The sequence below is a fragment of the Akebia trifoliata genome, chromosome 5, assembly GCF_017979445.1.
Source record: "Akebia trifoliata isolate Shusen 1 chromosome 5, ASM1797944v1, whole genome shotgun sequence".
In the NCBI taxonomy this organism is placed as follows: Eukaryota; Viridiplantae; Streptophyta; class Magnoliopsida; order Ranunculales; family Lardizabalaceae; genus Akebia; species Akebia trifoliata.
In genome coordinates, this window is record NC_141379.1 from 16,504,571 (window position 1) to 16,527,353 (window position 22,783).

Below are 22,783 nucleotides of genomic sequence, written 5' to 3' on the forward strand. Positions count from 1 at the left end.
TTTATTGATCTTTATAAAGTATAAACTGAATGATGAAATAAACTTTTCAGATAACAGTGAACCACCCAGGTTGACTCTTTTTTCATGGTCCACTTTGATAGCTTTGACTTAGGTATCCTCTTTAACACCATAAGTGAGTAACATTTTTTTTTTCCAGGTCTAGATGCGATGATAGCTCAAATAACATTTGATACCAATCTAAACCTATGTTACCCAATTTGTTGATATGATTCGATCATAGTGGGTTTGTAAAATCAAACGAACAATCAAATTTTGATTGGGTTTGGTGAACCAAAGCATTTGATTTAAGGATTTATCATATTTTTTAATTGATTTGATTAATCAAATTAATTTATTATATTTTTTTCATTTGTTTATATTATAATTTGGATTATTATATTAATCTGTTTCTCTATTAAAACTTAGAATTTTTTTAGCCTTATAACTAAATATGCACTTGCAAACTAATCTAGGTAATCAAAACAAACCAAGAAATTAATTATCTCTACCTACCCATATGAACCGGGGTTCATTCTAGAGTGGCGAACCATGAATCACGAACTGAAAAAAGTGATAATTAGGTAACATGGATCTAAAGAATACACAAAAAGTAGTAATTCTTCTCATATATTTAGCGTAGTAACACATGTTGAATAATCAAATTTAAGAAAACTAGTGCATAGAGAAAAAGTAGAGAATATATACTTTTACATGTAAATAAATGAGTAGTTAAGTTTATTAAAATGACTATATTATATAATAAAAATTAATTGATGTTCTTCTAGTTGTGACATTGGTCGCGTAGATCCTAAGGGAGGGAGATTGTGGCTGCAATATTAGTAGTGCCTTGGCATTTTTCTTCTGTTTCATCCTTCTCTTTGCTATGTAGCCTCTGATCCAAGGGGTGACATCCTCGTTTACTTTGATCATGATGAAAAATAAGATCCGGTAGATGAAAATCATGCTGAAGATAACGCTTAAATTCAACCACTTGGAGCGGGTAATGTCAATCTGGAACACATTTTCAAGTATGTATTCGCCTGGTATCTTGGGGAGGTCCGGTGACTGGTTGTCGAAAATAAGGCCCCACAGATCATTTTGGTATTGGCCCTGAAAACATGCATGTTTAACACCATTAATTGATTAATTAAACAACACTAGTAATAAGGATTGCAGCAATTCCAGTCTTCTATTAATTAATTAATTACCTGGAGAGCCCAGAAGTGGAAACTGATATAGGACATAGGGTATCTCCAAACAGGCTTTGGAATGTCATTTGGTAGCCTAAAGTAGCCAGAAACCAGCATGAAAATTCCCTGATTGATTAAATAAAGGAGAAGACAAATTTCAATTCATGATATGATGATGATGAAAATTTGACATTGAGGCATGCATACATGTTTTCATAAGGAAAGGAAGTAATATGCATGTGCAGACCTGTATTCCAGCCCCAATGATGATTCCCATGAGGAAGTTAGGTATGATGCTAGCTATGACCATCATCAAACTCTCAACAACCGTGACACTTGCATAAAGGCACAATATGAAGAAGAGGTAATGGAAGAACCCTGGATGAAGATTCACCATGAAATAGCATATTGTTCCTGATATAAATGTTATCATCATCAGGAAAGGCATTGCAGATATTGTGTTGCTTATTACGAATGAAGCCACGCCATAGTGACCATTTAGTCGTTCTCTCTGGAAAACCTGCATCAACAACCACCCCACCAAAAAAATAAAATTTTAATTTTAATTTTACACCATAGATATCGATCCCTATTATTAACTAATAATATATATAAATATTATAATTCCACACCTTCATATCTTCAGCGAAAGAAGGAAATCCTCCAATTGACATGAATGTCACAAACCCAAAGACGAAAGAAGCACATGAACCTCTTGCCTGTTTCATGGTAATTAATTAAGAACCAAAAATATATATTTGATTGTTTTCCTGTACTTAAGGTACACAAATGAACAATCTTATTTACTAAAACAACAGCCTTGAAAAGAAAGAATCGATTGAATGAACCTTAATTTGGTAATTAAATTTAATGGTAGTTCAGTTTCCTTCAATTCATATAGTTTACATCTTGGTTCATAATTCATCCTTAAAATTATCTTTTTGGTAGATCACATGAACATATTGAGGAAATGTGAAGATTGTACCTTAAGTTTGGAGGAAAAATTTAGTAAGAAAAAAGCATCATTTGCATATATATATATATATATATAGAGAGAGAGAGAGAGAGAGAGAGTAGGATGATGAGTTAAAATATTACCAGAATGGAATTGTAGCTTGTTCCAATATTAAAGTAAATGGTTCCAATGCATATAGTCATCACAATGTAAATGGCGAGCCTCAGCCAGTAATACCCAAAGTCCCTCGTCATATTTGAAAATGATCGTTTGGTTAAGGTGTATGCCTGCATAAAAAAACTAGCTTGACTCCCACCAGAATCCAGCACAGTTCCTTTCTGCAACCCAACCATATTACTTCATTAGATCAGAGAGTATTATTGGTTGACATTTTTTATTTTTATTTTTAAACAACAATATATACTCACAATTTTTGAGATTTCCTCAACTCTTTCTTTTGCCGCATAATAGTACTGTGAAGAGTTGTAGAAATCGATGAGCCTTCGGTTTGCTTCTGCTGTGGTTATTTTCTCCAAAGGATCATCAATCCTCTCAAACTGAAAAGACACCAAGAACAATAACAATCATAGATAGATAGATAGATAGATAGATCGATATAGATTGATTGATATACAAGAAGAAGAAACGAAATTCCATACCTGTAGTTTCATGGATCCTTTCAAAGCTGCTTTCACCTTATCGAAATCGGAGTTTATGCACCTCAGGAAATGATCGGATGGGTTCCTCAAATCTGGGCAAGGGAAGCCAGCTTGTGCAAAGAACTACAGACACGTACGTACGTACGTACAATCAATTAGTTAGATGAAAATTCTTTCTTTTAAAGGTGAAATTGAGATAGAGAGTAAATTGGACAACCTCGTATGCCTCTGAAGCTTGACCGAAGTAAACAGTCTTGCCTCCAGAGAGCAAGAACAAGCGATCGAAAAGTTCAAAAACTTCACTGCTAGGCTGATGAATGGAAGCTATGACAGTCCGACCACTTTTAGACAGACCACGTAAAGTCTGGGTCACAAAGAAGGCTGAAGCACTGCACATAAAGATGAAGAAACAAATTGTATCTAGTCTTTGATTCTTAAATTGAATTGAATAATAACAACAAAGAAAAAAATGATGAACCTATCGAGTCCACTGGTGGGTTCGTCGAGGAATAGTAATCTGGGTCTCATAAGGATCTCAAGCGCAATGCTGACTCTCCTCTTCTCTCCTCCACTAATCCCACGTAAATGCCAATTCCCAATTACTGTATCAGAGCAATCTTGAAGACCCATTTCCACAATAGTACTCTCGATAAGTGCTCGCTTCTCCGACCAAGGCATCCTATCCGGGAGACGAAGTCGAGCAGAGTACGATATTGTTTCCCGAACTGTTAAAGTACCAATCAAGTTGTCATCTTGGGTCACATATGCCTGACAAAATTTAATAAATATTTTAAAACCAATCCTCCAAATTTAATCAAGTTTTTTTTTTTTTTTTTTAAAGCTTAACAACAAAACAGGGGAAACAGGGTATAACAGAGTATAGAAGAAGCTTCGACTTATTTTAGATTCACAAAATTAAGAATAAAATAATAAAAAATTACTAACTGCAGTTCCAAATGAAAGTTTTGTCTTCCTGCCATTGATGAGCACTGATCCAGAGAGAAAAGCATTTGTAGCGAGACGACCAGATAAAGCATCCAATAGAGTTGATTTTCCAGAACCAGAAGGACCCATTAGTGCAGTAAAGCTTCCTGGTTCGGCATAACCGGTGAGATCCTGCAAGATTTTCTGTGTGTCTCCGTTACCTAGTGTTACCTTCACACTTAGATCCTTCCAAGCAAGTCTAGCTGAGACGTCACCAATGAATTCTGTATGAGTCTTCTCCTTCCACAAAGTCTCACTAAGAGGACTTAAATATTCTACTGTTGTTGGCTTTATAGATTCTATCTCCATCACAACATTACTTGAAGAGTTAGTCATCTGATTACTTGTTCTCTTATGTAAATGTAAATGTAATAAAGGAACTGAAACTGGGTAGGAAGGAAGAGAGAGAGAGAGAGATACAAGAAGAAGAAGAAGAGATATATGGAGAGAATTTCTTCTTCTATGGGTTTGGGGGTCCTAACTCCCAATAAGAGAAATTTGTATGGTTTAGAAGCGAAGGAGAGAGGATGAGAGAGAGAGAGAGGAGTGAATGCAGCATTAAATGAGAAACTGACTGAAGAAAAATGGGTATGTTGTGAGGTAGAAGTGAGAAGTGTGTATGTTTTGAGTTTGACTGAAATTGCATGGTTTTAAAATGATAAAAATCATGCTTCTCCTGTCGTCCCTACTCCCCATCCCCCACAGAAACCGTGTTAACTCGTCCGAGTCGTCTTCTCTTCACACAAACTCCAAAACATTTTTTTTATTTAAACTACTAAAGTGAACGTGAATATATTTATTTGATAATAAATTAAATATTATTATTTTAAAATTTTACATTAAATTGAAGAACCACGTATTTTCTATATTTTTATCTCTTCTATTTGCAAAGTAGGACATTAATGGACCGAACAAGATTGGATTTAAGAGATGAATATTCCCCCCCCTCCCCAAGAAAAAAATAATAATAATAATAAATTAAAAAAATTGACTCAATATATTCTATTTATTTAACTATGCAAATCCCCATATTTAGCAGTTACATGGTACTTTAATTATACCTTTCTTCAATAATTGAGGCATTTAAACTGCATTTTCAATCGTAATACACACTTTGAAGTGTAGCACAGATTTGTATAAGTTGAAAAAAAAATTTAAGAATATGTATGTCTATTTCATTTTTAAAAAAATAATGACCTGTCCCTTTATATTTATTTAATATAACATCTTAATTTTTCAAATTGATAATTTATTCATTAAATTTAATTCTCTTTTATAATTCAATAGAATAATAACCTCAATTCCCTCTTTATCACCACCATCACCACTATATCATCACCATTAACATTATCAATTCCATCATCACTATCACTATTGTGTTATCAAATTTTTGATTGTCGAATTTTTAAAATAAAACGGATAATACACATAAAATATATTTTTTGTTTATTAACTTTTAGATCTGATTTTTGCAATCTAAAATCAAATAGATCGTGAGTTTTTCACATATAAAATTTTTACCATATTCTAAATTGATAATGAATATATTATCTTGACAATTAAAATAGTTGCCCAAAGTACTTTAATGAAGAGCAACAAATATAAGATTGAGAATGAAAGATATTCCTAGGGATTCCCAACAAAATAAATACTTAAAAATTTGTGTATTTTTTTTTTTTTTCCCTCCAACTTCGATCATACGTAGGTTTGATGTTGACTTAATTAGTCGCCTGAGGCTGTACAGGTCCTTGTCTTCAACGACTACAACAAGCTACCCACTTAGTCAAAGATGTTTATTGTAAATTAGTTTTTTCCTTCTTTTTTAACCATCATATCTATCATTGTATTTAATGAGTTATGGCGATGGTGGCGGTGCCATTTAATACCAAGAAAAACGATCCCATCGTCCCATCTTTCACTTCAATTAGGTTCGCACATCTTTAAATATATGCTCCCTCCCTCACACATTCCAAAGTGATTATTATCACAAGGATAATAATGATGAATGCACGCGCTAAATTTAATTTATCCTACAGTTTGTACTTTATAAAACTCCAAGGTTTCCGACGCCCAGCCAACCCTTCCTTTCATATGACGTGTGCTTATTTTATATATTTTTGAAAATGGTGACATTCTCCAATGATTTTATAAATATTTGAGATACCTTCTTATTTTTTTTTAAATATAGGCGACCCCTAAATTTGGTGGTCTTCTATTATATACTTTCGGGCCCATTTTCCGCCATGTCCTACGATAGTGGCACGTGTGTATTACGATTTAACAAATCCAATCTAAATACTAAGTATTATATATCCATGCCAAATCTATAAATTGTCATACTTTGATTGTTGAAATACTAACTCAAAATACCCAAAACGAAGTTTCTCTTTTTAAAAAAAAACCTCAAAGATAATAAATCAAAGAATTTAAGACGGTCTGGTTCAGATTATATACTAGATCTTCATATTAAATACAAGATCTGTGAGTACTTATCGTAGAGGTGTTGATAATTACATTCTCTGATTCATTAACGTCAAAAGTAAAATCAAATCAAGTCAATAATTAATACGTTGAGACCCTTTGAATCAAACTCGAATGTTAACCTTAATGAAGCATGGGTACGAAACTCAAATGTAAAGTTAGCAACCGCAACCAGTTCATACCTTGTTAGGCAATACATTTGGACTAACCATTTGGTGGCACTTGTCCCAAACTTGAAACTATAAGACCCCTTTTAAAGATTGAGAGAGGGTTCATAAAAATCATTTTCTCAAGCTCAAAAGGCGGGAAACCACTCTACAACTCACTATTCATCATCTTTTTCATTTTTAATCATTATCATTCACTTCTTCTCATATACTTTTTACTGAGTTGATCTTCGGGGGATACAACCAGTTCATATCCTGTTAGGCAATACACTTGGATTAACCATTTAATGACACCTCCCAGACTCGAAACTATAATAAAATCCCCTTTCAAAGATTAAAAGAAGGTTCATAAAAATCACATTCTCATGCTCAAAAGGTAGGAAACCACTTTGTAACTTACTATTCATCATTTTTTTTTTCATTTTTAACCATCGTCATTAACTTCTTCTCATATATCTTTTATTGACTTGATCTTTGGGGGACCACTAGCAAGCACTACACCATGGCCTCATCCTTCTTCTTTTGGCCTTCAAAGAACCAAGAGTCTACCTTATCAACAACAATTGGAGAGAAAAGTTGGGAGATCAGAAAGCTTAGGAGCAGAGTCGAGAAATCATTGAACAATCAACTTTATCAAGAATTTTACACATCTCGAGGAGAGGAAGCCTTTAAAAACCTCTACACTGTTGGCACCGTTTGTGGGAAGCTTATTTTTTCTAAACCCCGTCCATACCCTAAAGTACCTTACTTGCCAACCCATGGATCAAACACCCTACACCCTAAGAGTCCCTTATTATTTCCTAATGGATACGGTTAAGCTATCACCCTTCCATTGAAACAACAACATTTCACAGTCTTCATACCCAATTCGCAGAGCTACAACATAATCTTGCATAACAAGGCGACCAAATGTTCGAACTCCAACGCAGTAATTCCCTCCTTAAGGTGTATTTGGAAACTCAGGCAGACGTTCAAACATAAAAGAGGAGATAAATACAACCAACACCCAGAACGCCAGGTGCGATAGTACAACCAAGGATAAGAATCACAAATTTGGAGCCAAGGGAACTCTTCCCATCCTCCAGCAAAGCAGCAACAACAGTGAGGATGGAAGTATGCAATGCGAAAGAGAGCAACCACAGAAAGAACCCTACATAGCCAAAAAAATTAAGAGGAGGAAGAATATTATCTCCTTTCACCGGGGAGGTTAGCTCGGAGAAAGACTAGTCCTTATTGGGTAGACATTCTAAAGTTCGGTTCGAACAAACCAAGACAATATAGGAAGGGAAGAGGTTATCGAACTTCTCAAGAAACAGAGAGGATTTTGACATATTGTTGGCATTTAGTAAGAGTAGGACAACCGACCTCTCAATGTTTTCAATCATGTAAAATTTCCAAGAAAATTATTTCATTGACGAAATAACAAGAGCAACCATGCTAGGAAATTTCAACATGCCAAAGTTCACTTTGTATGACGGAATGACCACCCAATGGACCACCTCTACCATTATCAACAAATGATGATTCTATAAGAGGGTAACGAGGCTTTGAACTACTGAGCATTCTCAACCAATATACGAGGGGCAGCTTTAACATGATTCAATTACTTGCAAGTAAGGTCAATGTCATTGTGGGGGGAAATTCTTAAACATAGACACGTGGCTCGAGCAAAGCCCGGAAGTAATAATTTTAAGCTCGAAAAGACTGCCATATGAGACCTGTTTATTAGATTTGTCGGGTGAATGGGTGACCAGCTCAGACTTGGGCTACAGACCAATTAAGTAGCCCGGACAATGACAGTATAGGTCGGTAAGACGGATCTGATAGGTGTGCCATTGATTGACAGCTTTAAACAACCCACATCATGTCAGATCAGCCCTAATCATCCCAGAAGTGGCAGGGCAGTTGCAACAACTCCTGCAGCTGACATGTCAGGGAGTGAGCTAACTGCCCTCAGCAAACTAACTGCCCAGGGTCATTTCAAAGGGTGGCACAGAAAACGATCAAGTTTAATGCCTATAAAAGGATGAGGACTATGGGTAAAAGAGGTTCGAATTCTTCTTCTCTCTAAACTAACTTACACTGATCAATTTGACTAACTTGATCGTTGGAGTGGGTTGATTTGCAGGTCCGCCCGAGCTAGGAGAGAGGAAAAGGGTAGAGCAAATTCTTGCATCTACAATTTGACGCCGTCTGTGGGAATCTTACATGGAGAAAAACGACCAAAATGGGAAGAGCTAAAGGCGAGACATGCAGAGAGCCATCAAATCCCTTACCAGCAGATTCACCTCCAAACGCGCAAGACCTTATGCTAGCAATGTACAACCTACTCACAGCGATGAGGGAGGAGATGCGCAGGGGTTTGGAGAGACAGAATGATGAGATTACAAAGATAAGAAGGGAGAACGAGGAACTCAGGCAAAGGCTGGGCGAGCGTGCGAAAACCGAAGAAGGCCCAGGTGCGGAGCAGAGCAGGGATCAAACCGCTCGAACAGCGCGGACGGAAGTAGATTGGACTGAAGATTCAGCGGCAGTAAAAATGCAACAAGGAAGCTCAGAAGTTAAAAAAACAATGACGAGGAAAGAAGTTGAGGAAATGTTAAGAATGAGGGATGAGGAACTCCCACGCGGGAATGATCCCGCGCAGAAGGTGCGGAACGCCATCAGGGAGCTCAAGGGGACGCCGTTCTCGCCAAGGATAATGAGTTCGAAACCATCGAGAATGCTCCATATGCCAAAGTTTGAAACTTATGATGGAACGAGAGACCCTATGGACCATATTCTGCATTACAGGAGCCAGATGGTGCTATACCAGGGCGATGATTCGTTACTTTGCAAGCTGTTTCCATTAACTCTGAGGCACGGGGCCATGACGTGGTTTCAAGCGTTACCAACTGGGTCCATTATGAACTTTTCCAAGCTAGAGGAGACGTTCGTTAGACAGTTCGTACATCTGCGGAGGAAGAAGGTAGTCAACACTCTGTTTAATCTTAGACAGGAGGTCGGGGAGAGCATCCGGTCATTTGCAACTCATTTCCGAACGAAGGCTTTAGATGTAGAAGGCATGGACGAAGCAACCGCCTGTGCGGCATACATCGCTGCAGTCATCCCGGGAACACGGTTGCATGAGTCATTGATCAAGTCTGACCCAACTCGTTTGGAAGATTTGTATTCAAAGGTGGAGAAGTACATCCTCGTGGAGGAATCCGTAAAGGGCAGGAGACGAAACGCTCAGACAGTGGCCAATAGCGAAGGGGGAATTGAAGCAACAAAGGCACCAAACCACCTCGGAGGGGAGGAAAGCAAGAAAAGGCGGAGAGAGCCGAACGAGCAGTCAAGGTGGAAGAGAGGCCGGGTGTATACATCGCTCAATGAAAAGCTATCTGTGATACTGAGGCACATAAAGAGCGAACCCGATTTCATTCAGCCACCTCGGGGGTATAAGGGGAAACCCGGAAAATCATACTGCGAGTACCATGAGGCCGAGGACCACCCTACCGAGGACTGTTACAGATTATGCCATATCATCCAGGATATGGTTGAAGCAGGGAAGCTCAAAGGGTATGTCTCGTCAGAGAAAGGGAAAAGAAGGGAAACCCCCGAGAGAGACGAACGGAAGCCCAGACAGAGGTGGCCGGCCAAGGGAGGGCACCGAGAGACGGAAGAACGTAGGATAGTTCATACCATCACAGAGGTGTTGAGGGCTGAAGTGTCGTCTAGGCAGGTGATTCGGGAGAGAGTAAAAAAGATCCGATATATGGTTGGAGTCAACAATGTAGCATCAGGAGTACGGGTAGCAGGAACGATAAGCAACGGAGCGGATTCCCGGGTGATTGTGTTCACGGAGGATGACCTGAGGGGAACGGCAAGGCCCCATCAGGACGTCCTGGTGATCGCACTCCCAGTTGGAAACGTCGAGTTCCGTAGGATACTGGTGGACTCGGGAAGTGCAGTGGATATTCTTTTTTTAAGCGCAGCAAAGATGATGGGGATTTCAGATAGTTTGGAACCGACACCGACCCTCATTTATGGGTTCAATGGGGCTCCAAGCAGTTCGGTGGGAGAAATCACACTCCCGATCACGGCAGGGTCAAAAGTGATAATGACAAGATTCGTGGTAATAGATGCGGACTCAGCCTATAATGCGATCCTTGGGCGGAAGTGGATACACGAGATGAGGGCAGTCCCTTCAACCTATTGTAGACACCCCAATTTGAACGGGCTACTACTCGAAAGGGCCCAAAAATATCGATTTTCCAAATAAATGGGCCAACGGACCTTAAGGGCCCAAGTCATTGAAAAGTGACATTTTGACCAAACCGAGACCCCTAAGACCTCTCAATGGTTTAGGAGGCCACCAAAAGGACTCGGCCCACCTTACGCTTTCCCAATATTCACCGCTCCGCTTCCAAAATCAAAAACGTCAAATTTTCGATAAAGTTCACCAACGGGCCTAAAAAGCCCAATTTGCCAACACGTGGCATCTCGATCAAACCAATGATTTCAAAACTTTCAAAAAAATAAATAAAATTAAAAAACGAGACTTGGGATGCCTACCACCTCCTATACCTTCCACCGCTCCATCTCCGAATCCAAAAAAATCTAAACCCACCTTAGGCTCATAAACCCTCAATTCTTCAAAATCCAATTTTCTCACCTCCCCCCTAACCTAAACTCAATCTCACACCACCTAAAAATCTAATACCAACCTACACCCTCAAAATCCATTCCAAAATAACCTCAAACCAATTCCTAAAATCCAAAACCATTTCATAACCCAAGCCCAAAACACTCCAAAGCCCCTAAGCCCAAATCCATATCCAATTCATATCCAACCCACAACCCTAACCCATCAACCACTACCCACATCAACCAATCACCATCTTGATAATCAAAGATGACACATGTCATCACCCCATCTCACTTCCCTCACCTAACTACCTACCCCATTAATTTGCTTTAAATCCCATCTACCCACACATCAACCCATCACATTTTCTCTCAAATCAAACACATCTACCCACACCCCTAACCTATACCTCCCCTAATCTACCCTCATCATTTCCTACAAAACCTACATCTACAACCTAAACCTACACCATCCTCTCAAGTCAAACACTCAACCTCTCCCATCAACCTATCTCAACCCTTCATTTCCACCCACTTTGACACATGGCATCATCTCCCTCACCCTCCCAAAATATCATCAACCACCTCTTTAATCCTCCATTCTCTTAAATCAAATACCATTTAATCACAACCACCATCTTAAACTCACCTCACCAAACACTCCACCCAAATGGGTTGGGTATGATCCAAACCATTTGGGTCAAAACTCACCCATTTAACCCCCATTCCCTAAATACCCGCCAATCTCCTCTAAATTATACCCACTTCTCTCTCAAACTCATAACCATTTTATCCTTTTTCTTCACTTCACCCCATTTTATCCCTAAAATAACTCCTCAACATCTATAAATACCCTCATCCTCTTCCCAAAAATGGCCCCCAACTTTTCACTACAAAAATACTCCTAATTCTCTCCTCCAAGTCTCACAAAAAATTACTATACTCCATTCACCTCTCTCATCTCTTCTCTACTCCTTCAATTACACAAATAACATTTTCCTAAACTACTAAGGACCTTAGAAGACATCAAAGAAGAAGAAGAAAAGAAGAAAGAAGCTTCAAGGTGGGTTCAAGGCAATCTCCCCCCCTCTCTCTCTCTACCCTCTCCTCCTCCCTCTTCTATTATCCCCCTCCTCTCTTCTCAAGGCAAAGGTTTATAAGGATCATCCCCTTCAATGGGATGATCCTATAATTTAGCCAAAAATAAATCCCTACTTAGGGTACACATTATCAACACGTGGCATATCATTTTTATTATTGTATTTTCGATTAAAATGATCGAGTTGAGTTGAGGTTACCACTATTTAGTGGGGAGAAAAGGGTGCCTAACACCTTTCCTTTTCTCCAACCGAGCCGCTTACCCCGAATCTCAAGGCTCGATTAGTTCCTATCCATCGAGAGTCACTAAATGTCAAAAATGTCACATTTTCTAAAAAATGCACATCGGGTGACCATTCACACCCACTTACAAAAATGAATAGTGGCGACTCCAAACCATTGTAGATGTGGTCATCGTAATGACGAAATCCCGTGTCTACAACTTGGCGACTTTGCTGGGGAGTAAAGGTTCTACCCTCGTGTCAACTCGGTTATTTTGAAAAAAAAGAAAGGTTTCAAATTTTTTTTATTTTGCAAGCTAACAATACTTGTTGTGTTTGTTGTATTTATTTTTTAGGTAGGTTTCTTTTATTTATTTACTCACTTGAAAAAAAAAAACAAAAAAAAAAATCTGATTTTTACTTTATTTATCCGATTATGTCCTTTTAAGCATGCATATCATCAAAGAAATGAAAAAAAAAAAAATTTTGGCCCAAGCCAAAAACCAGAGGCAATGTGCCTCAAAATGGGTATAAAAAAATAAAAAAAAAATCGTTTTTCTTCTTTTTTGGCCGAATGGACAGTTGAACTTAAAATGATCATAACTTTTCTCGTCCGATCTCCGATTAGCTATTAGCGCATATCGATTTGGGGTAGAACAAAATTTTCTACCAAATGGAACAAAATTAGCAACATTTTGACAAGCCAGAATTGATTTTTGAGCTCATTTACTATCGTTTACACTATCATTTCCGTTTGACGTCACGTCGCGATACAAGATGAGTAGGAAAAAAAGAGCATAAAAAAAAAAATTGGCCAAAGCCAAAAACCAGAGGCAATGTGCCTCAAAATGAGCACACAAAAAAAAATTAATTAAAAAAAAATTAATTAAAAAAAAATTTTAATTAAATTAAAAATTTTTTTTGTTGCTCAATTTGTTCCTTACATCAGTCTTGGAAACTTTCCTCTTGAGATTTATTTTTTATTTTAAGTTTTAAAGCTTCAAAAGATCAAATTGATCATCTTTTTTAAACTCAGGGCGTACCGCTCGCCACTTTTTGATTAATCAAAATGGAAATTCAAAGTGATCATCGGTTGGACTATAAAAAATAAAATAAAATAAAAGAAGTCCTTTTATGATTAGTCCATTCGTAAAATTGAAAAAAATGATAAAAAAAAAATCGATTGGTTGATGCTTAACTATGAATGTGCGACCCTTATGGATTAATTATCTAAAAAAACTATGGTCTCTTTGATCTGGCCAAACGGGCCCACTCATCTAGAAAATGCCCCGGGCACACCCTATCCTATTTGCACACACCACTAGCACGTTTACTTTACTGTATTGCACGCTTGCATGTCCCTAATAGCCAACGTGGCACTAGTGCGTGGCCCGATCTCCTCGGAGATGCGACGTCATTCATGAAAACCACAACTCCAATCACGTACCGTAAGGTATATAAAACTGGGGCATCAATACCGTTTGATCAGGTGATTCTAAAAGGTATATTGATACACCCACGTTGGAGCGACCTGAGCCTTTGTCCTATTGTAAGCCGCACGGTCACATGTCCCGATTGCCAACGTAGTACTAGTACGTAGTCGGTCCCCTCGTGGGATGCGAAAACCATTTATGAAAGCTACAACTCTTGACTCGTACCTGTACGTACATAAAAGATAATCCAAGTACATCAATTGCACTTCTTGGTCAAAACCAGTGCCTAAGCAAGATCCTGTCCCGCTGTACCCTACTGTACGAGGGGGATAGACTACGTCTATTCTAGACGAGAGGTACTTAAGTGGGCCCTTGCTCAGCATCGTGCGCCACCTCTCAACTGGGGATCAAACTGACTGTTTTTGGCTTCAGAGAAGTGAATTGAAGTTTTAGATTATCACCTATACGGTATATCAAATCAAGTTACCACGTACCGTCTGATTGAGTACGCTTGAGAGGTATATAGGTGTACTTGGGCAATGGTGGCCAGATAAAAATGCATTGCACGTAGTAAGCTTACAGTCTAGAAACCTTCCCTGTAAGTCACGACTCGAACTTATCACGGGTGTTCCCGGGTTGTTGAATGGAACCTGATGATTGATGTATGTGAATGATGTGAATGATGAGATCAGAGTTTATGATTGTCTTCAAGGATCAAAATTTTGTTTTCAGAAATTAAAAGGGGTGCACCGACCCAATAAAGAATTCATTTCTTGCAAAAATTCAATAATGACCCAGTCCATCTCGATCCAGTGATCATGATAGGCCGGGCCATTTAAATTAAAATGAAAATCAAATTTCAAAAAAAAAGAAAAGTAGTTTACAAAAGAAAAATATTTTTCAGAAAGTAGGAGTGTTCTCTAGGAAAAGAAAATGTTTTCAAAAAGAAAAGTGTTTTCAAAAAAGTATTTTCCATAAGAACAAAGATTTTCAAAAGAAAAGTAATTTTACATAGACCTTGGAAATGTACTGAACTATTCTCTTGTGTCAACTCAGGATGCTGGCTGTAGGCAATAACCCAATCGACCAATTGGTCAAAACAACCATCACGGGGATGCACACCGTAGAGAAATTCAACTTTGTAAAATTCATGTTGAGATGCACCCTGTACTTTCACAAGTTTGAGATAGATTAGAATCTTTTGCGCGTTATGGCTAAGCGTTGGAACCCTTATCTTCACATCTTCCACATTGGGCATATGCACTTGTGTCCTACCCATGAAGACTATTGTAGCATCATGGGGATATCTACTTCAGGTCCTCTAGTCAGGCCTTCATTGAAGACAGGATATTCGGGTGACCTCGCCACAGGCCTAAATATTTCAAAGGAAGAAGCCAAGGCCTTAGTCCGTAATGGGAAATTGGATTTAGTACCCTTATTGAGTCCATACCACTCTCGTAGTCATCCCATCAATATAAAACCAGAAGCTTGGAGAGCCACTAGAGACTATCGATTGTGTCTAGGAATCTTAGCCCAATACATACTGACCTCCAAAAGTGAGGGTCAAACTGTTCCTGAGTCTTTCATAGACATAGTTTCCCAGCTCTCTAGAAAAGCCAACCCTGTACTTCTCATTCTAGCTGAAACCTTCTCAGGTTTGGATGCCATAAAAAATGGTGAGAGAAGGGATTTTAAAGGAAGCCCTCACCTACTTTATATGTGGCTTTACGATCGTCTTAAAATTGTGGACATTCCTTCAACCCTCGAGTATAGGCCAGAGCACTTTTTTAAGAGAAACATGTTAGTGCGTCACAACTCAGTTAAAGCTTGGAGCAAATGGTTGGATTCTCGCCTTGCCCGTCATATTGGTTTGAGATGCCCTTGGTGGATGACGGACTACCCTATTTTAGATACTAAAGGATCCTATTATGTCCGTTTGATCAGACTGGATGAGATATCTTTTTACCAACCTGCTTTGATCCCAGAACAGTATGGAGTACCTATAGAGTTTTCGCTACCTCAACACAAACAATTCTTTTCTCCCGAACCATTGACTGAAAAGTTAGTGCATCTCATTGAGAAGGCTTGGAACAAGCGCACCTTAGGGTATCCAGATGGATCAGCAGAGTTCAAAGAGTCAGTCGTTAGAACCAAAAGAAGCAAGCTTAATTGTCCCAGCAATCCTGATGACGATCAAAACAAATCCAAACGTCCATGTAAAAGAATGTAAAACAGAGTTATTTGAAAGTTGTAATTCAATGAAAATCCTATTTGTCAAACAATTTTCAATAGTTCAATGAAATTTCTTTCAGTTTATTTGTGGATAATCATGGCATAAATGAATTGTTTAATGGGTTGGTGTACAAAATTCAAAATGTAATCTTCTTTTTCAAAATGTCTTACCGACTCCGTGTCGATGCTAGCTCCGTGTTGATGTAATCATTTTTAAATTTTATCGACTCCGTGTCGATGCCAGCTCCGTGCTGATGTAATCATTTTAAAAAATTTTTACCGACTTTGTGTCGATGCCAGCTCCGTGCTAATGAAATCGTTTTTAAATTTTACCGACTCCGTGTCGATGCCAGCTCCGTGCTGATGAAATCTTTTTAATTTTACCGACTCCGTGTCGATGCCAGCTCCGTACTGATGTAATCATTGTTAAGTTTACCGACTCCGTGTCGATGCCAGCTCCGTGCTGATGAAATCATTTTTAATTTTACCGACTCCGTGCTGATGAAATCGTTTTTAAATTTTACCGACTCCGTGTCAATGCCAGCTCCGTGTTGATGAAATCTTTTTAATTTTACCGACTCCGTGTCGATGCCAGCTCCGTGCTGATGTAATCATTTTTAATTTTACCGACTCCGTGTCGATGCCAGCTCCGTGCTGATGAAATCGCTTTTAAATTTTACCGACTTCGTGTCGATGCCAGCTCCGTGCTGATGAAATCGTTTTTAATTTTACCGACTCCGTGTCGATGCCAGCTCCGTGCTGATGTAATTCTTTTTCAAAATATTTTGCCAGTCCTGTGTTGATGCCAACTTTACATTAATATCGGCTCCGAGCCGAAGAATTCTTTTCTTTAAAATTCGACCTAATAAAATGTCAGGCATTTTTCTTTGTAAACAAGATAGTAATACTTCGTCTTCTGTACCCAAAGGTGGCCAAACAAAAGAAGTACAAATACCCTGAGAAGCCTACGTATTTCCTTCGATCTACATCAACTATGAGCAACTCAGAGGACCCACAACCTGCGACAAGTGAACTTGCCGAAGCTAATGCAATGATAGCAAAGCTAATAGAAACAACGAAAAGATAAGAACAAATGTTGATGGCTGTTTTTAGTAATACTAACTTCCTACAAGCGCAAGCCGCTCAGCACCAAGCATCTGGATCAAATCCGGAACCCCTTGATCAAACTCGACCAAATCAACAGACTACCCCACCTCCTACGGTGCCAATGTATCAGGGCCCTCCACTTTACATCCCACAGAATCAACCACCTCCGGTGGTAATCCCAGATGATGAGTGTGACTTTAGGGTGCCTGAGGCCAAAAATGCCATTGATAACAAAATGGCCCAGCAGATAAAGTCTCTCCAAGAAGAAATGAGACGAATGAATGGTACAAATACTTTAGGAGGGACAAGATTCAGGGACCTTTGCTTTTATCCTAATGCACAGTTGCCGGCCAAGTTCAAATGTCCGGAGTTTGAGAAGTACAGTGGGGTAGGGTGTCCTCTGTCACATCTAAAACTATACTGCGGATCCATGTGCCAATACGGCGAAGATGACAGGTTACTGGTGCAGTTGTTTCAAAGAAGCTTGACAGGGCCAGCACTCAAATGGTTTTCCGGATTGGACCATACGCTTATCAAAAGTTGGCAAGACTTGGCTGAAATGTTCTGGCATAATTATCGGTTCAACACAGATGTAGGTTTGGATCGAAATGATATGGCCAAGATGACTAGAAAGCAAAGGGAAACAGTAAAAGAGTACGCCCAGAGATGGCGGGAGTCTGCTTCGCAAGTAAGGCCTGCAATGACTGAACAAGAGATGAACACCACGTTCATCTCAACACTAGGGCATGCCTTTTATACTCATCTGGTTGGACACACCACAGGCACCTTTTCAAATTTAGTTCAAGTGGCAGACCGGGTCGAAGACGGGATCCGGACTAGTTCAATATTTGACTTCACAGCCCTAAGTACAGCGGCAGGGACATCGGCACAGAAGAAGTTCGTGCCTTTTGTCAAATAGAAAGAGGAAACCCAAGTTAACAATGTACAACCGAGCCAACCTCTTTTCATTCAGGCACCAGTTCAGAGGCCGCAGGCACTACAAGTCCCTTGGGCGCCAGTACCTCGAGCTGCTTGGGTTCCAGCACCGTAGAATCCCTTTCAGACAGTTCCTCTGCAAGCACAACCAGCACCACAGTATAGGCAAAACCAGCAGGCACGACCTAACAGGGTAAACAGAGTATTTACCAGATTGCCCATGACACTATCAGAATTACTGCCACTCTTACTCAGAGGCGAATATCTAGTAAAACGTCCACCAAATCCTGAGGCTGCAAAAGGGCCAGGGTACAACCCTAACCTGTTTTGTGAATTCCACATGGGTGCACCAGGGCACTCCACAGATCAATGCTGGCAACTCAAGCATCAAGTACAGAACCTGATCGATAAAAAGGCTCTCATCCTGGATGGACCCGCCAACCCACCCCAACAACAGAATATCAATCAAAACCCCATACCTACTCACAATAGAGAGGGGAGTGGGCACAGGGTAAATGTTGTCTGTGGAGAACTTGACTTCAATCCCTCAGAGTTAATAGCGCCTATCGGAGCAAAAATCAGGGTCTACTTAACAAAGGAACCAAAAGCACCTACGGTTAACACAGTCAACCACCACACGACAAACTCATCCCAAAATTCACTATCACCTCTCAGGTTGTCTGACCTCACCATCCATCCCACTCATCAAGCTCCTAATACTGCTACTCGACTGCCTCTCATTATACCATATGCATTGCAAGGTTCTCAGTATATGACTCGACCACCCCTTCACATACCATACACCGCATCTTCACGTCCACCACTCATCCTCCCATACACTCCATCAACTACTCCTACTACCGTTTCATCCAAATCATCGCCACCACCCCTTATTCTCAATGTAAAACCTGAGCCGCCTCCCATGACCATACACTCACCCAAACCATTCCCCTATAACTCTATCCAGGCAGTTCCCTGGAGTTATGAGACAACCATCACCACAACCTCCGGGGTTGAAACCATGAAGAAAGCAATGGTGGCCGACATTGGGCATATGACAAGGGCAGGGCGATACAAAAAATATCAAAAAAGGGGGTAAGCATCAGGGAAGAGACTGAAGAAACAACAAAAGGCATGACGGATGAAGAGAAAAGAAAAGTAAAAGGAAAGGACAAAATGAATGAGAGTGAACAGAAAGAAGAGAAGGCGAAAGTGACGGATAAGGAAGCTGCAGACTTCATTAAACTCATTCTTAATAGTGAGCATAATATAGTGGACAGATTGAACAAACAGCCAGCTCAAATCAGTATCCTGGGTCTGATGCAAAAATCAGAAGAATACCAAGAGGCATTACTGAGAGTTTTGGAAAAATCACATGTACCTGCAACTACCTCACCCGCGCAACTAGAACAAACAATTGGCCAGATAATGGCCCCCAATCCCATTATCTTCACTGAAGATGAATTTATGCCTAGAGGAACGGGGCACGTCGAGCCACTAAACATCATGGTCATATGCAAGGGCATGATGGTTGCTAGGGTGCTAATTAATAACGGCTCAGCGCTTAATGTTTGTCCGCTTGAGACCTTCCGAAAGCTTAACGCTGATTGGTCACATGTCAAGCCCAACAATAAGGTCGTCCGAGGTTTTGATAGTTCGAGAAGGGATTCTCTAGGAGAAGTGGATCTACCTGTTACAATAGGCCCATGTACATTCGAAGTAACGTTTGAAATCATGGAAATACCAACGACCTTCAACTTACTGCTGGGCAGGCCATGGATCCATATTGCCGGGGCAGTACCGTCCTCTCTACACCAAAGAGTCAAGTTCATCATGGGGCAGAGAATGATATCAGTGCTGGAAAAAAATCTTATCCCGACTGGCAGAGCTCCGGATGTGCCATTTATCGACATTGAGATGACGAAGGACAAAACACTCTATCACTCTTATCAATTCACCGCTGTCAATCATATTGAAAAGGGGCAAGAGAAGGTAAAAACAAAACTATCAAGACCAAATCTGATGGTTGGTCGGATCATGAAAAGGGCAGGTTATCGACCCAAGCAAGGGTTGGGACCAGGAGGAAGAGGAAGAGCTACACCGGTTGAAGCCAAAAAGCATACTCCTTATTTTGGTCTCGGGTTCAGGCCCACAAAAAGGGATATTGCAGAAATGAATGAAAAGAAAAAAGAGCTTCGACTAGCGAGAAAGCAAAACCGTGAACCAAATATCTAGAATCTGGGCAGAGTTCCGCATATCAGCATTAGCTTCCCGAAATCTCATACTAGACCTGACAGCCTATTGGAACCACTACCAGCAAAAAGACCAAAAAGGGTAAATTTCAAACCCGTGCACAGTCAAGAAGACTTAGTCATTGAGTCCCAATCATCCTTCATAGAAGGCATTGATGTCTTATTCAATGGGGATTCCGATGAAAGTCTATCAGAAACGACTCCAGAATCAACCAAAGTGGAAATCACTACTAGTCACGGGAACAAATCACCCTTTCCAACAGGCATTGGCTGGGCATCAGTCGTCATACCACCGAGTTTTGGAGGGACTATGCCCCCATCTGACAAAAATCAATTGGAGATCATGGTTATCTCCTCTAAATTATACCCACTTCTCTCTCAAACTCATAACCATTTTATCCTTTTTCTTCACTTCACCCCATTTTATCCCTAAAATAACTCCTCAACATCTATAAATACCCTCCTCCTCTTCCCAAAAATGGCCCCCAACTTTTCACTACAAAAATACTCCTAATTCTCTCCTCCAAGTCTCACAAAAAATTACTATACTCCATTCACCTCTCTCATCTCTTCTCTACTCCTTCAATTACACAAATAACATTTTCCTAAACTACTAAGGACCTTAGAAGACATCAAAGAAGAAGAAGAAAAGAAGAAAGAAGCTTCAAGGTGGGTTCAAGGCAATCTCCCCCTCTCTCTCTCTCTACCCTCTCCTCCTCCCTCTTCTATTATCCCCCTCCTCTCTTCTCAAGGCAAAGGTTTATAAGGATCATCCCCTTCAATGGGATGATCCTATAATTTAGTCAAAAATAAATCCCTACTTAGAGTACACATTATCAACACGTGGCATATCATTTTTATTATTGTATTTTCGATTAAAATGACCGAGTTGAGTTGAGGTTACCACTATTTAGTGGGGAGAAAAGGGTGCCTAACACCTTCCATTTTCTCCAACCGAGCCGCTTACCCCGAATCTCAAGGCTCGATTAGTTCCTATCCATCGAGAGTCACTAAATGTCAAAAATGTCACATTTTCTAAAAAATGCACATCGGGTGACCATTCACACCCACTTACAAAAATGAATGGTGGCGACTCCAAACCATTGTAGATGTGGTCATCGTAATGACGAAATCCCGTGTCTACACCTATCATCAAGTTATTCGATTCCCGAGCAAGGAAGGAATAATGGAGATCAGGGGTGACCAGGAGATGGCGTAGAGGTGTTTTCACCTAACCTTGAAACAAGGACGAGGCGTCGAGGCCATTCCTCAGAAGAAGAGAAAGGAGCCACCAACCGGGAGAGAGGCATCATAGATATTATAGAAGCAGCCACAATAGGAGCAACGGACAACAGTTGAGGAAGTTGAAGTCGTGGATCTCGACGATGACGGAGGTCAGTTAGTTAGTATTGGCACCACAATGTTGCAAGAAGAAAAGGCAGCATTGCTCCAGCTTCTGAGGACAAACAAGGACGTGTTTGCGAGGTCGTTGGAGGACATGCCCGGAATTGACCCCTTGGTGGCGTGCCATAGACTAAATATTGATGAAAACTTCCGACCCGTTAGATAGAAGCCGAGGAGGCTGTCTCCCCGTCTAAGGCAGGGGTAAATGAGGAAATTGAGAAATTATTAAAGGCCGAATTCATCAGGGAAGTGGATTACCCAGAATGGATAGCCAATGTAGTGGCAGTGCCAAAGAAGGACGGAAGGGTGAGGGTGTGCATCGACTTCACAAATCTCAATAAGGCGTGCCCAAAGGACAGTTTCCCTCTACCGAGGATAGACAGACTTGTAGATGCTACGGCCGGGCATGAAAGAATGTCGTTCATGGACGACTATTCGGGGTATAACCAAATTCCCTTAGCAGCGAAGGATCCGGAAAGAACGTCATTCATTACCGAGCAAGGGTTGTTCTGTTATAAGGTCATGCCATTTGGCTTGAGAAACGTCGGGGCCACTTACCAGAGGCTCGTAACAAGGATGTTTGAAGGGTTAATCAGGAAGATAGTAGAAGTGTACATTGACGACCTATTAGTAAAAAGCCAGAAAGCAGATGATCATTTGGTAGACCTCGAGCAAACCTTCGACCGGTTAAGGAGTTTTCAGATGAAGCTGAATCCGAAGAAGTGCGTATTCGTAGTTTCTTCTGGGAAATTCCTCGGGCACATTATCACCAGGAGGGGCATTGAGGCCAACCCAGACCAAATCCGGGCTTTGGTGGAGATGTTGAGCCCTAGTAACCAAAAACAGGTGTAGCAATTAACGGGGAGAATAGCTGCGTTAAATAGGTTTATTTCCAGAGTATCCGACAGATGCTGTCCACTATTCAAGTTGTTGCAAAAAGAAAAGAACTTCGCCTGGAGCGCGGAATGTGAGATGGCGTTTACCGACCTGAAGAAGTATTTGGGACAGTCACCAATCCTCAACTCTCCAGAGGAA

At 40.2% G+C, this 22,783-nt stretch overlaps 2 protein-coding genes across 2 annotated transcripts; one reads left to right on the top strand and one right to left on the bottom strand.

Annotated features, from left to right (window-relative positions):
* Nucleotides 1–680: 680 nt before the first annotated feature.
* Nucleotides 681–4,493, bottom strand: LOC147401563 (ABC transporter G family member 11-like). Its single transcript, XM_086442883.1, has 10 exons — nucleotides 3,750–4,493; nucleotides 3,283–3,572; nucleotides 3,022–3,193; nucleotides 2,805–2,927; nucleotides 2,574–2,702; nucleotides 2,289–2,483; nucleotides 1,823–1,909; nucleotides 1,438–1,710; nucleotides 1,209–1,316; nucleotides 681–1,110 (listed from the first exon to the last, which is right to left on the bottom strand). The coding sequence occupies exons 1-10, from the start codon at nucleotides 4,122–4,124 to the stop codon at nucleotides 748–750; spliced, it is 2,115 nt and encodes a 704-aa protein (XP_086299009.1). The 5' UTR covers nucleotides 4,125–4,493; the 3' UTR covers nucleotides 681–747.
* A 4,170-nt stretch (nucleotides 4,494–8,663) lies between these two features.
* LOC147401564 (uncharacterized) lies at nucleotides 8,664–22,600 on the top strand. Its single transcript, XM_086444403.1, has 2 exons — nucleotides 8,664–10,619; nucleotides 21,911–22,600. The coding sequence occupies exons 1-2, from the start codon at nucleotides 8,664–8,666 to the stop codon at nucleotides 22,598–22,600; spliced, it is 2,646 nt and encodes an 881-aa protein (XP_086300529.1).
* Nucleotides 22,601–22,783: the final 183 nt, after the last annotated feature.